The sequence below is a fragment of the Myotis daubentonii genome, chromosome 7 (genome assembly GCF_963259705.1).
Source record: "Myotis daubentonii chromosome 7, mMyoDau2.1, whole genome shotgun sequence".
NCBI lineage: Eukaryota > Metazoa > Chordata > Mammalia > Chiroptera > Vespertilionidae > Myotis > Myotis daubentonii.
Genome location: NC_081846.1, coordinates 6,970,566 through 6,984,681, shown reverse-complemented (window position 1 = coordinate 6,984,681; position 14,116 = coordinate 6,970,566). Strand labels below are relative to the sequence as shown.

Sequence of the window (14,116 nt, the reverse complement as noted above, 5' to 3'; positions counted from 1 at the left end):
TTTTCCCCCTTATTAGGTTTGTTTTAAGGTGTTTAAGTATTATGAATTTCTGCTTTATAACTTTTTGTAGTCACCCATAAAGTGGGTGTAGACATTCTGCACTTGTGTTGACTGCCTGTGTTGTCAATTGCAGTCATTGATTTCCTTAATAGAAACAGGAGGGAAAAAATCCTCTTTAGTGAATCTTCAGTGAAATTTCTTTGACTTATTCAAATGGTGTGTATTTTACAAGGCTTTGGTAAATGTTTTTAGTTTGCATGCATTTATTTGATTTCTGTAAAGCAACTTAAATATTTAAGACTTGATTTTGGTGTCATGATTTTTGTTTTATTATTAAAACCAACATGTTTATATATGTTAATGTTTGAAAGTGATCAGAATTTTATAATATGCTTCATTTTCCTAAATTTCCCACAGTTCTAATATACTTAAGTTTTATTAACAGATGAGAAATATGAATATTTGTCATATATACTTTAAACTTATAATCAAGATAGAAAAATGGGATCGATAGTAGTAATTCCTATCTCCAAGCAAAAAGCTTCCTAGCTAATAAACTGTAAAATATTTTTAAAGTGCAAATGTTACTCATTACATTCATCTTTAATCAAGAAAATCCTAAACTGTCTTTTTAACTGTCTTAGGTACTTCCTCCTCCAGCTGGTTATGTTCCTATTCGAACTCCAGCTCGAAAGCTCACAGCCACTCCAACACCTTTGGGTGGTATGACTGGTTTCCACATGCAAACTGAAGACAGAACTATGAAAAGTGTCAACGACCAACCATCAGGAAACCTTCCCTTTTTAAAACCTGATGATATTCAGTACTTTGATAAACTTTTGGTAAGTGATAATAGTAAAAATAAAATAATACCTTTATTTAGGGATTTTAAGTCATCATATCTCAGTCCAACTTTAAATTATTTTCTTTTTACTGTATTAGGTTGATGTTGATGAATCAACACTTAGTCCAGAAGAGCAAAAAGAGAGAAAAATAATGAAATTGCTTTTAAAAATTAAGAATGGTACACCTCCAATGAGAAAGGTAAGTGCCAATTCATTAAGTCATCATCTTAATTATAATTTTATGTTTAGAAATGTATTAACTTCTTCAGCTTTACCAAGGGCATAGTATGAGTGAAATAAAGATATGTAATAAGAAGGACCTAGCTTTTTAATCAAGGAATTTTATGCTAATAGAGATACTGAAAAATGAGATTCTCTTTTTTTGTCCTAAGGCATTTAAAACAGGCTGAAGACTCAAGCAAATCAGTGGGATTATATGAGGAATTGTAATAGTATCCTATATGGCTTGAAGATGGGTGGGTAATCTTTTATAGGGAGATTAAGGAATTTTATAACTCCAGTGGCCATTGTTCTGTTACCTTTTATTAACTGAAATATTGAACTTCTGTCATAGCAATTCACACTTCAGAGTAATTTTAATAGGAATGAACTTAAGCTACTCTGTGTAAAATGCCTGTAAAGATTAAGTTACAGACGATTATGGATTAATTGGCTTGTTCTAAATGCTTAATTACAAAGAAACACCTTTCATTCTTTTTCTCCCCCAGGCTGCATTGCGTCAGATTACTGATAAAGCTCGTGAATTTGGAGCTGGTCCTTTGTTTAATCAGATCCTTCCTCTACTGATGTCTCCTACACTTGAGGATCAAGAACGTCATTTGCTTGTCAAAGTTATTGATAGAATATTATACAAACTGGATGACTTAGTTCGACCATATGTGCATAAGGTTTGTTGTTCTCAAGTAGTGTTTCTAGTGGTTTGATATTTAAAAAAAAACAAAACATTTTATTGATTTTTTTACAGAGAGGAAGGGAGAGGGATAGAGTTAGAATCATCAATGAGAGAGAAACATTGATCAGCTGCCTTCTGCACACCCCCTACTGGGGATGTGCCCGAAACCAAGGTACATGCCCTTGACCGGAATTGAACCTGGACCCTTGAGTCCGCAGGCGGACGCTGTATCCACTGAGCCAAACTGGCTAAGGCTGGTTTGATATTTTTAATATGAAAGGAATTAATGAAGTTTTTTTACCAACTTAAATGTATTTGTGCAATTTAAAATTTCTTATAAAAGCAATAGCTAATGCTGTATGTTTACAATAAAAAGGGAAATTTTACCGGCTTGCAAGACAGAGTTATCAATGTTCAATTTATATGTCTTCCCAGACATTTTTCTTTTCCCAACATGTATCACACATACAAAAATATGTGTGTAGGTAGACGTAACATTTTGCCCTCTTTACTAAAATGGGTTCATATTACTACTCATTTTTTTTATTTGCTTGATTGATACTAGATTAGGATGAGAAAATTTGTTTCGATAGCATGGCTTTTAGTGTTAAACATTGGTTTTTGCTTGTGGCAGTTATGGATTAGAATTCTAAAGTGCAGCCCAGCCCGCGTGCTCAGTGATTGAGCATTGACCCATGAACCAGGAGGTCACGATCATCTCCCCTAGTACATCATCATTGATGTTTCCATCTCTCTCCCTCTCTCTTCCTCTCTCTGAAACCAGTAGAATTAAAAAGTGCAGATGTATGGCTTTTTAAAGAACAAAGTAAATTTTCTAGTAAAATGAGTTCTATATGCTTGTGGTTTTAGATTACATAAATGACATGCTTTAACAAATTTTCCTAAATTTAATTCTATTACAAGGGTGGCATCGGTAATTGGTGTGGAAATTCAGTTCTTTCTCTTTTTCAGATCCTTGTGGTCATTGAACCATTGCTGATTGATGAAGATTACTATGCTAGAGTGGAAGGCCGAGAGATTATTTCTAATTTGGCAAAGGTATTTGCATTATATTTCTAGAGGAGAAAGTTTTGTATCTGTAGATGGGGTTATTTGATTTGCAAAGAAATGGTTGAGGGTTAATGTTATCAGCCCATGACTATCCTTTTTTCTTACCTTTTAGGCTGCTGGTCTGGCTACTATGATCTCTACCATGAGACCCGATATAGATAATATGGATGAATATGTTCGTAACACAACAGCTAGAGCTTTTGCTGTTGTAGCTTCTGCCCTGGGCATTCCTTCACTGTTGCCTTTCTTAAAAGCTGTGTGCAAAAGCAAGAAGTCCTGGCAAGCGAGACACACTGGTATTAAGATTGTACAGCAGATAGCTATTCTTATGGGCTGTGCCATCTTGCCACATCTGAGAAGTTTAGTTGAAATCATTGAACACGGTAAGTTGTTATATAAATTTGTCTATCTTTATAAGACAGGTGTCCTAAATTTGTATTCCTGATTTGGAGTGATTAATGGAAGGTCTTTAACTGCATAATCATCATAAAGTTTATAACGGGATTTAAAATATTATCTGCTAATAGTTTGCAGTTTATTACCGCTTTTGCCTAATTTTGTCTAATGTGAACAGATTCTGCAGTTAGATTATATTGCTAGATTATGTGGAAATTAAGTAATATTGTTGCTTAGTTAAAACCTGTATTTGGTTTTGTAGGTCTTGTGGATGAGCAGCAGAAAGTTCGGACCATTAGTGCATTGGCCATTGCTGCCTTGGCTGAAGCAGCAACTCCTTATGGTATCGAATCTTTTGATTCTGTGTTGAAGCCTCTATGGAAGGGTATCCGCCAACACAGAGGAAAGGTAGATCCACCAATTAGATTTCTTTTTCCTACTCGTTGAAGCTAACGCAACTTAATTCCAATTTACTAAGTACATACATGTTTATTTTAAAATAGGGTCTGGCTGCCTTCTTAAAGGCTATTGGGTATCTTATTCCTCTCATGGATGCAGAATATGCCAACTACTATACTAGAGAAGTGATGTTAATCCTTATTCGAGAATTCCAATCTCCTGATGAAGAAATGAAGAAAATTGTGCTGAAGGTAATTGTCCCAAATTATTGTTGTTCCAGGTTTGTTCATCTAAATTGGGTGTGTTTTATGGTTCAAAGAGAGTTTTAAAAAAAACCCTTACATAGTAAACCAGGACTGTGTTTACAATTATTGTTTTTAACCTTTTAGGTGGTGAAGCAGTGCTGTGGAACAGATGGTGTAGAAGCAAACTACATTAAAACAGAGATTCTTCCTCCCTTTTTTAAACATTTCTGGCAACACAGAATGGCTTTAGATAGAAGAAATTATCGACAGGTAAGCTTTCATTGTAAAAAAAAAAATTAAAATCCTTTCAACTAACTTAATTTTTTAGTTAGTTTGAATGCATGTTACATACTTTTTTTGCCCTGATTACCTCATAGTTTGTATGTGCTTAATTGTGAAAGGAGATGGGTTTTAGTCAGTCAGGTAAGTTCCATATTGATTGTGCATTCTAGTGTAAATAACCCAACTCTGAATTGATGTCTTTGTCTAGTTAATGAAATGCTTGGTCTGGCTGGGGAAATATGAATGTAATACCTTAAATCACCTCAACTTAGACGCAAGTGTAAATTATTTTGGTTATCTTTCTCTTAAGTTTTAGAAATAGGAGTTGATAGTTCTCAGCATGCTCACTAGCTGAATAGTATTTTTAGAACTTTTGCTTTTCATGTTGTCTGTTTCCAAAGAACAATAAATTCAGTGCCACCTCTCCCCCCCTTTAGTTAGTTGATACTACTGTGGAGCTGGCTAACAAAGTAGGAGCAGCAGAAATTATATCCAGAATCGTGGATGACCTGAAAGACGAAGCTGAACAGTACAGAAAAATGGTGATGGAAACCATTGAGAAGATTATGGGCAACTTGGGAGCAGCAGATATTGATCACAAACTTGAAGAACAACTGATTGATGGCATTCTTTATGCTTTTCAAGAACAGACTACAGAGGTAATGATACTAATTAGGACAAGTTGCCACTGACTTTCATACTAAAAAAAGCATGTTATTTACCAGCACATAACTAGAGAGTAATTGAATTTGAAATAATTTTTAAATGTTCGTGTTCTCTTTCAGTTAGCTATGTGGAAATATTCTACCTTAAATTTTCACATATCATTTTGTTAAAAACTGAGTATCAGTACATTTCAACCTTTTAGTCACAAACTGAATTCTAGTTCCCAATGAATGTAGCTTTTAAGAATTTAGTTTTCGTTTTTTGTTTTTTTTTTAGGACTCAGTAATGTTGAACGGATTTGGCACAGTGGTCAATGCACTTGGCAAACGGGTGAAACCTTACTTGCCTCAGATCTGTGGTACAGTTTTGTGGCGTTTAAATAACAAATCCGCAAAAGTTAGGCAACAGGCAGCTGACTTGATCTCTCGAACTGCTGTTGTTATGAAGACTTGCCAAGAGGTAAACTTTTATGTCAGATACATACTTCTTCACCGTATAGTTTAATGTGAATAGTAACTTTTTAACATTATTTATTACAGGAAAAATTGATGGGGCACTTGGGTGTTGTTTTGTATGAGTATTTGGGTGAAGAGTACCCTGAAGTATTGGGCAGCATTCTTGGAGCACTGAAGGCCATTGTGAATGTAATAGGTATGGAATTTGCTGGTCATGTAAGAATTTTTTTGTTTTTGCTTTTAACTTTCTTTTATTTATTTTTTAAGTAAATTATAGAATTATACTTGGGGGTTGAGTAATGATTTCTGGTACCTTTTTTAAAAGTACCTCAAAATTATAGTTAAGTCAGGGGGTGATGTCACAATAGTCTTATCTCCCAAACCCATTTATATTTCACTTTAAAAGAGAAAAGCGGGCAGATTTAGGACCTACAGGAGAGGTGGGGTAGTCACAGCTCAGAAAGTGTCTTGCCTGAAATATGTTTGGAGGCAGGAGGACAATGCTGACGTTTTAGTTTTTTGGACAAAGTATAGATCTATTCAACCTTGAATTAATAAGTGCTGATGGCAGGTTTTTCTGCTTTCTTTCAAGGGTTAGGAACATAACCAGGGAGAAAAGTGAATTGTTCAAGTTGTTTATCTTGTTTTTATTTATATCCAATTCTTTATCCATTCAGTTTTCTAACCCAAACTAAAAACAAGTATATTACATTTACTTCTGGGTATTTTATTTTTTAAGTTCAGTATGCTGAAATAAATGGTCTTTTGTGTTTAATCCTTCATTATAATTGAATATGACTATTGCAAAAGTATCTTCTGTAGGGCAGGAAGTTAAAATAGCTGGCTGTGAAAGCCACTGTTTCCTTTTAGTAAGGGGTTTTTATGCAATATAGGACATCTTTGAACTATTGCACTTACATATAATCCCCAATTCAGTCCTGTCCTCTATACTTAAAGTAGCTACTTGGCCAAAAATCAGTTACTTGGCCACTTATGGGGTTCTAGTTTGCAGGGAGTTGTAAACCATATTGTTGGTGAGGGAAACATGGGAAAAGCAATGGAGAGAGAATCAGAGCAAGCAATTTTAGTTAGAGCAGGAGCCCCTGCCAGCTGCCTCCTTTTTTCTCTCTTCGTAGGTGTAAATACCACCCAAGTATGCCCTGCATTGCAGGGAGACTGGAGATCTGTTTGTTTTGCAGTTAAAGGGTAAGGGGGCCCTTTCTGGAAAATTTTGCTTTAATTTACATGTCTACCTCTGGCTTACATTGTGTATGGCCGGAACATAAGCTGTCCCCATATTTAAATGTCAGTGTACAAAATACATTTCAGAACCAAATAAAACTTTTTTTGTTGTTGAATATCCATCATTCTTTAAATCACTTCACTAATTTCTTTCATTTCTATGCATAATCAGAAATTGTTAATGAAGAGTTAATGACAGTTCTAAGTCTGGCCAGAATCTGGGCTTTTTTCTTTTCATAGGCAGCTGTAAGTTTATATTTATGCCTGGCCACATGTATTGTATTGCTAAGTAAAAGGTAAAATGGACAGAGATTGCGGTTCAAATGTTAATTGACAGTGCGTTGGCTCTATTAAATAGGTATGCATAAGATGACTCCACCAATTAAAGATCTGCTGCCTAGACTCACTCCCATCTTAAAGAACAGGCATGAAAAAGTACAAGAGAATTGTATTGATCTTGTTGGGCGTATTGCTGACAGGTAAGAGATTAAACATTTTTATAAGCAGTATTGGTTTTCATATTTAAACACTTTATTTACTTGCAAGTTTGCTTAACATTGCTAATGTTTGTATATATGGTTAGGTTATCAGTATTAATATTTTCAGTGAAATTTCAATTTGGATGGTACTGGGGGGTTAGCAATACAGGTTTAAAACTAAGTTATCTTTTCTGAAGAGTAATAATTGTTTTTATTTAATGCTTAAAGTGAGTTGGTAATTGTGTTTTGAGAACTGGATTTGTAAATTTACCTTTAAGACTTACCAGCACAAAAATTTAACTTTTTTTTTTTTTTAGGGGAGCTGAATATGTCTCAGCAAGGGAGTGGATGAGGATTTGCTTTGAGCTTTTGGAGCTCTTAAAAGCTCACAAAAAAGCTATTCGTAGAGCCACAGTCAACACATTTGGTTATATTGCAAAGGCCATCGGGTGAGTACTATTTATTTCCATACACACACACATATATATGTATATTCTTTTAATCCTCACCCAAGGATGTTTTTCTATTGGTTTTTAGAGAGAGTGAAAGGGAAGGAGGAGCAGGGAGATAGAAAGAGGGAGAGAAAGAGAAACATCAATGTGAGAGACACATCGATTGGTTGCTTCCCGCACACCCTTGACTCAGGGCCCGGAATTGAACCCTTAACTCTTCAGTCTGTGGGCCAACGCTCTAACCTTTGAGCAAAACCAGCCAGGGCATTCATGTATTTATGTATGTATGTATGTATGTATGTATGTATGTATGTATTTTGTAGTAAACCTCTTGTGATGTTGAAAAATGCTTCTATTTCTGTAGAAATTTCTTTTAGGGCATAATGTGAGTAAATGCAGTTGTGAAAGTATCTTACTTATGCACTAACCTTCAGTTATTGAAGTTTGAGTTAAAACAGGTGGAGGTTTTTGAATTTCGTTTAATCAGTTATTTTCAGATAGGGAAACTACAACTCTCAAAATAATTTCAAATTTTTGTTGGTGCTTTTTTTGGATAATGCTTGAAATATTAAGGCCCGTTCTTAATTTAAAATTCAGCATAATTTAGGGCTTATGTTAGTGTTTTTAAAATATTTTTAAAAAATTAATCCACAGACGACTGAATTATAGCTATTTTATTAATAAGTCTAAGGTTATTTGCTTCCATTTCTGTCAGAACCAAACTACAGTCATTGTAGAAAAATGAGGCACTTACATGTACCATGTGGTTCATTAGTAAATGAGTAAATATTTTCAAGCAATAAAACATAGCTAAAGTCATATTAGATGAAGTCTTCCACCACACCCCGTTTGGCATCAGTGTATTTATTTAGCGTTAATGTAGTCAAGAAATTCGCAATGAATGCCTGTTGTGCTAATGTTTATCCCGTGTGTCCCTTTAAGTTTGTGGTCAAATAACGCTTAAAGAAGGAGAATATTTAAGTAAATGTATTTGGGAGGGAAGATAGAAAAGGAGAAGATTTTGTGTCTTGTGGCATGGGTATTACTGTAAGGTTGCCTCATTCTACTGGCCATGGTTTGAACACTCAATCAATCTGACCATTTAATTAAATCTCCTTATATTTAAAGAAATTTACTAAAGGCTCAAAATTACTTTTGAAAGTGAATACATTTGAATTTTTCTTTAAAATGGGACATTTTAATTTAAATGAAGTTCTTAAGTAGAAACAATGCCAGTGACTTGAAAATATTGTACTTTATCATAAAATTACTAAGTTTCCAGTGATTATTTACTGTAGTTTCATTTCTTTGCATTGTTCTTTTCCCTCTGAAAACCATTTTGACATTTAATCTAACAGTTTGCTGACATTTATTTTTTTCAGCCCTCATGATGTGTTGGCTACACTTTTAAACAACCTCAAAGTTCAGGAAAGGCAGAACAGAGTGTGTACCACTGTAGCAATAGCTATTGTCGCTGAAACATGTTCACCCTTCACAGTGCTCCCTGCCTTAATGAATGAGTACAGAGTTCCTGAGCTCAATGTTCAAAACGGAGTGTTAAAGTCCCTTTCCTTCTTGTTCGAATATATCGGTGAAATGGGCAAGGACTACATTTATGCTGTCACACCATTACTGGAAGATGCTTTAATGGATAGGTAAGTGACTTGAATGAAGTGCAAGAAATAGTTATAATTCTTGCTTTATTTTAGAATTTATGGAAATAATTATTATGGGACCTGTTAGTTATGATGTAGTTAAAGGGGAATGCTCCCCTGAATGAAACTATGACTATTGTTATCTTCAAATAATATAAATGCTACAAGGGCCCCCTTTCCTTTCGTATGTTAGACTAAATACATTTTGAAGACCAGCAATTGATCAACTTTTATTTTAAAAATAACTAGTCATAATAATTAGAGAATGAGGAGCATGGCCTTATTGGTGTGGCAGAGACCTGATCTTTTTAGCTTTTGTTATTGCAGACGAAGCAAAGATTTCTGTTAGGCTTTTGAACTACTGAACATAGCTGTCCAGAGCCACACTGTTCCCATTGTATGCCCCAAATTTTTCAGATGGTGACCTGATACACTACTGCTTGAGTTATTTGACAGTAGATTCCTGATACCTTTAATCATCTAGGACAGTGATGGTGAACCTTTTGAGCTCGGCGTGTCAGCGTTTTGAAAAACCCTAACTTAACTCTGGTGCTGTGTCACATATAGAAATTTTTTGATATTTGCAATCATAGTAAAACAAAGACTTATATTTTTGATGTTTATTTTATATATTTAAATGCCATTTAACAGAAAAATCAACCAAAAAAATGAATTCGCGTGTCATAGGTTTGCCATCACTGATCTAGGACTAACAATTTTTAAACACAAAAGTAATTAAAGGAAAAATAAGTTACTCAAATTAGAGCCCATTCAGTTAGTTACTTGTTTACAGATTCAAGTTACTCATTAATGATCTTCCAAAAGGGAGACTTAACAGACTCAACAAGTTACCACAAGTAACTTGTAAGGCCTGGGGACAGAATAAGAATCATGTTCTTTATAAGCCTGCCCAGCTGGAGCTAGTAAAGTAGGAGTACGTCATACTCCATATTCTTCAGTGAGATGTGTCTGTGCATCAGAGTGCAGTCACTGATGTGTGACTGAAGTTAAAAATCATGTGGAGGGGTGACAAAGTGTCGAAAATTACTAAGTGAAAAGGAAAAATATTTTAGTTGGGAAATGTATTAATGAGGAATACTGCCTTGCTATGTATGAAGCTTAATATATTAAACGTTATTACAGTAGATAAAAGTAATAAGGATACTAGTAATGTTCAAGTATTTTTTTTCTTCTATCTTTTAAGATATTCTAACTACTACCTTTGAGGGCAAAGAGCATGAACTCATTTTTATGTCCCGGTTGTTCTGCCATTTGGTCGATTTGCATATTAGGCTTTATTATATAGGATTTTAAATCTTCACCTGAAGATATTTTTTCCATTGATTTTGAGAGAGAGGGAAAGACGGAGAGAAATATTGATGTGAGAGAAACATAGATTGGTTACCTCCTGCACGCACCCCGACAAGGACCCAGTCCAGGGAGGAGCCTGCAACTGAGGTAGTGCCCTTGACTGGAATCAAACCCGGGACCCTTCAGTCCGCATGCCCACCCTTTATTCACTGAGCCAAACGGCTAGGGCACCAAATTGTATTCTTGAATGAAACTTAGAACATATGAGGTCAGGGATTTGATTTTAATTTTGTTATCTATTTTATCCCAGTGTTGAATTACTTCTAAAGATTTTCAATTTATAGAGTTTAAGATGCGATATTACTGTTCATTTAGTAGCCTACTAACATATACACTGCACAAGGCTCTCACAGTCTTACTCTTTTCAAAGGTCTGTTAGAAAATAATGGCTTATTTTTTAGCCCTGGTGAGATTTGAGTCATTAGAAGTTCTCAGGTAGAACCGTTAGTCACTCTAAAAGCTTTCCATATCAGATGTCAGGTGTGAGGCGGACTCTGTTCCATGCACTGAACTTCAGTTAGTTTCTAATGGGTGGTGAATACTTTCAGTAAAACGAAGACTGTATCTAACAAAGAGGTTTTTTTCCCATTGCAGGGACCTTGTACACAGACAGACGGCTAGTGCGGTGGTGCAACACATGTCACTGGGGGTTTATGGATTTGGTTGTGAAGATTCGCTGAATCACTTGTTGAACTACGTATGGCCCAATGTGTTTGAGACATCTCCCCATGTAATCCAGGCAGTTATGGGAGCCCTGGAGGGCTTGAGAGTTGCTATTGGACCATGTAGAATGTTGCAGTATTGTTTACAGGTAGGTTAAAGATTTTGAAAAGATAACTCAATGAAAAAAGTAATTTAGTTGAATTAAGTCACTGTTCCTAATTTTTAATGGGGTACATTGTGCCACATGGGACAACAGTTGTGGGGAGGGGGAATTAGATCTTGCTCACTGCAGTTTTGTGCAGTTGTTCTGTCTTAAAGTAAAGTGTTTGGAATCATGTATTTATGGTTTGTTGTTTTAAGGTTGTGTGTGTTCTTTGAAAATTGAAATAACGTAATCTTTTTAATTATTCTAGGGTTTGTTTCACCCAGCCCGGAAGGTCAGAGATGTGTATTGGAAAATTTACAACTCCATCTACATTGGTTCACAGGATGCTCTCATAGCACATTACCCAAGAATCTACAATGATGATAAGAACACCTATATTCGTTATGAACTTGACTATATCTTATAATTTTGTTGTTTATTTTGTGTTTAATGCACAGCTACTTCACACCTTATACTTGCTTCGACTTGGTGATGTACACTTTTAAACATTGCAGATGAGCATAAAACTGGTCATAGAGGAAGAGCTAGAAATCCAGTAGCATGATTTTTAAATAACCTGTCTTTGTTGTTGATGTTAAACAGTAAATGCCAGTAGTGACCAAGAACACAGGGACTACACACACTATACTGGAGGGGTTTCATTTTTAATTCATCTTTATGAAGATTTAGAATTCATTCCTTGTGTTTAAAGGGAATGTTTGAGAAATAAAACATTTGTGTACAAAATGCTAACTTGTGTGTGTTTTTTGAACATGACTTGTAAAATGCAGAAACTTTGATAAAGTATTGGTTTGTGTAGAATAAATGGCTTAATTTCATTTTCTGTCACCTGGTTTATAGAAAGTAGCAGAATATAAACTATATAAAGTGATATGGCGTCTTTGTCCAATGTTATTGTTCTGTTGATAATGCCAATGAGAAGAGTAGCTTTTGGGGTGTTCATCTCGAATTAGCACAACTGTTCCATCACCATAGAAAATATATCACCTTTGCTGAACTGTCTTGAATATTATTATTTTGCACTTACATAGCGCCTTTCATCTCTTGAATTCTCAAAATGCTTTATGAACACGTTTAAGGAAAGTGATTAAAGTCATGTCCAGCTGTTGATGAGTGTGCATTTAGGAAGTGGAGAAGGTATCTTTTTAAGACTGCTTTCTACCTATTGGGAGTGAGGCTATCTAAGGAATGCTACTAGAATAAGCCAGTCTTTGGGCTCTTTTCCATGTCATAAGCCACTAAACAATGTGTTCAATAAATACCTGCTGAGCACCTACTGTGTACCAGCCACTGTGCTTAGTGTATGGGATGCAAAGGCGCCTTTGCCCTGGCCCTTAATGCAGTATAATGGGGAAGGTGCGAGACATCTCGGTACATGTTACGTATTCCGTGCTATGATACACCATTGCAGCAGCTGAAATGTCTGCTTAGTTTTGCATTGGTAATTAGATAAATTGGTGTATAGGGGTTAAGCCATTAAGTTCTAGAGGAACCAAGCATTTAGGCAATAATTAGTGTTATTTGGCAAGTACTTTAAGTATATTTTTAGCTTTTCCTAATTTCCTGGCTTTTGTCCTTTTCTACCCATGGCTGTTTTGTTTTGTCTCCCTATGCTAGCCCTTCTGTGAACTCTTAAGGGGACCTAAGATTCTGCAGCAGCACATGCGTGGGAGACTGCCACTGTAAGTAAAATCGCACGGGGACTAGGAGGTTTGTTCCTTGACCTGCTAACATCCAGGATCCCTGTTTTGAAGGTTACATGAGAAACAGTTTGTAATTGGCTGACTTACAAAATCAATATTGAGCATTAGTTGACTCTCCAGGAAGAATTTGTAACTTCTTGTGTTCCTTGTATAAAATAACTTTGTGACAACAGGTCAGTATGTACTAAAACACGATTTCCAAAGTCATTTTTCTAAGAAGTTTTTGCAACTTTAAATCTTGCTGTTCTCTATAGTTTCTGACAGATGGCCTTCAGTAATTAGCAATCATGAAAATGAACACAATTAGATTTCAAAGCCAAAATTTGATTTTAAATCAGTCTTGGGGGAATTTAGTTATATTTTTCACTTCAGGTACTTCTATAACTTCAGTTTGCTTGGGCCCATGTTTTTATGGAAACTCAGTGCTTTGCAGACAGGCACTGTGGAGCAAAAGAGACTACTAGCCACCTTAAGTGACTTTTTACTGTGCAAATAGTTTGAGGACAGAGATGAAGGAAATACTGAAGGCTACGACCTTCATAGTTGGGACCAAATAGAGGCTCACAGATATCTGCGTTATTTTATCTGCTTGTTGAATAATGAAAGCATTTTGTGACACGTGAAAGACGCTATGTGAAGTTTAACTATCTTTCAAAAACTTCCTTTTGCACTTTCTTTTGGTGTTTCTTAAAGCCAAACTTAAACAGGAAGAAATTAATGTTCTTAAGGGAACAGTGGGTGGGTCTTTCTGGGGGATCTTGTTGGTTTTTCTGTAAGCCCTCCAATGGAATTGATCTCTTTGGCTGTTCAATTTTTTTCATATTGTATTTTTAAAATTTGTTGTATGGTGCCATGTGAGCATCACGTACCACCAAATGAATAAAACTTATTATATCTAAAGTCTTTAGACCAGTTTTTAATTGTCGTTGACTCTGTTTCTGCCATACTACACATCATGCTACACTCCGTTGTGGTTGGGCCATTTTAGTAATACCTCTTTGGGTTGTTTTTCCAAACAAGGGAACTTAATGTTGAAAAACCAAATAAGAAACAAAAAATTGCAGCCACATAGGTTTCTGATGCCTTTTAAACCACAAAAGGTTAAAAGGAGCA

General features: G+C 35.4%; 1 protein-coding gene across 2 annotated transcripts in view; it reads left to right on the top strand.

Moving 5' to 3' along the window:
• Positions 1-13,903, top strand: part of SF3B1 (splicing factor 3b subunit 1) — a 35,925-nt gene extending 22,022 nt beyond the window's left edge. Inside the window, exons 9-24 of one of the 2 annotated variants that reach the window (XM_059702629.1) lie at positions 645-842; positions 943-1,044; positions 1,574-1,753; positions 2,731-2,817; positions 2,942-3,212; positions 3,488-3,633; positions 3,729-3,875; positions 4,014-4,139; positions 4,589-4,810; positions 5,094-5,276; positions 5,357-5,468; positions 6,873-6,993; positions 7,311-7,442; positions 8,828-9,100; positions 11,066-11,282; positions 11,548-13,903. In XM_059702629.1, the coding sequence (XP_059558612.1) occupies positions 645-842; positions 943-1,044; positions 1,574-1,753; positions 2,731-2,817; positions 2,942-3,212; positions 3,488-3,633; positions 3,729-3,875; positions 4,014-4,139; positions 4,589-4,810; positions 5,094-5,276; positions 5,357-5,468; positions 6,873-6,993; positions 7,311-7,442; positions 8,828-9,100; positions 11,066-11,282; positions 11,548-11,706 (2,676 nt within the window). In that variant the 3' untranslated portion in view covers positions 11,707-13,903. Of the gene's footprint in view, positions 1-644; positions 843-942; positions 1,045-1,573; positions 1,754-2,730; positions 2,818-2,941; positions 3,213-3,487; positions 3,634-3,728; positions 3,876-4,013; positions 4,140-4,588; positions 4,811-5,093; positions 5,277-5,356; positions 5,469-6,408; positions 6,479-6,872; positions 6,994-7,310; positions 7,443-8,827; positions 9,101-11,065; positions 11,283-11,547 lie in introns of those variants that run through there. The other variant, XR_009453723.1, reaches the window with a different exon arrangement.
• Positions 13,904-14,116: the final 213 nt, after the last annotated feature.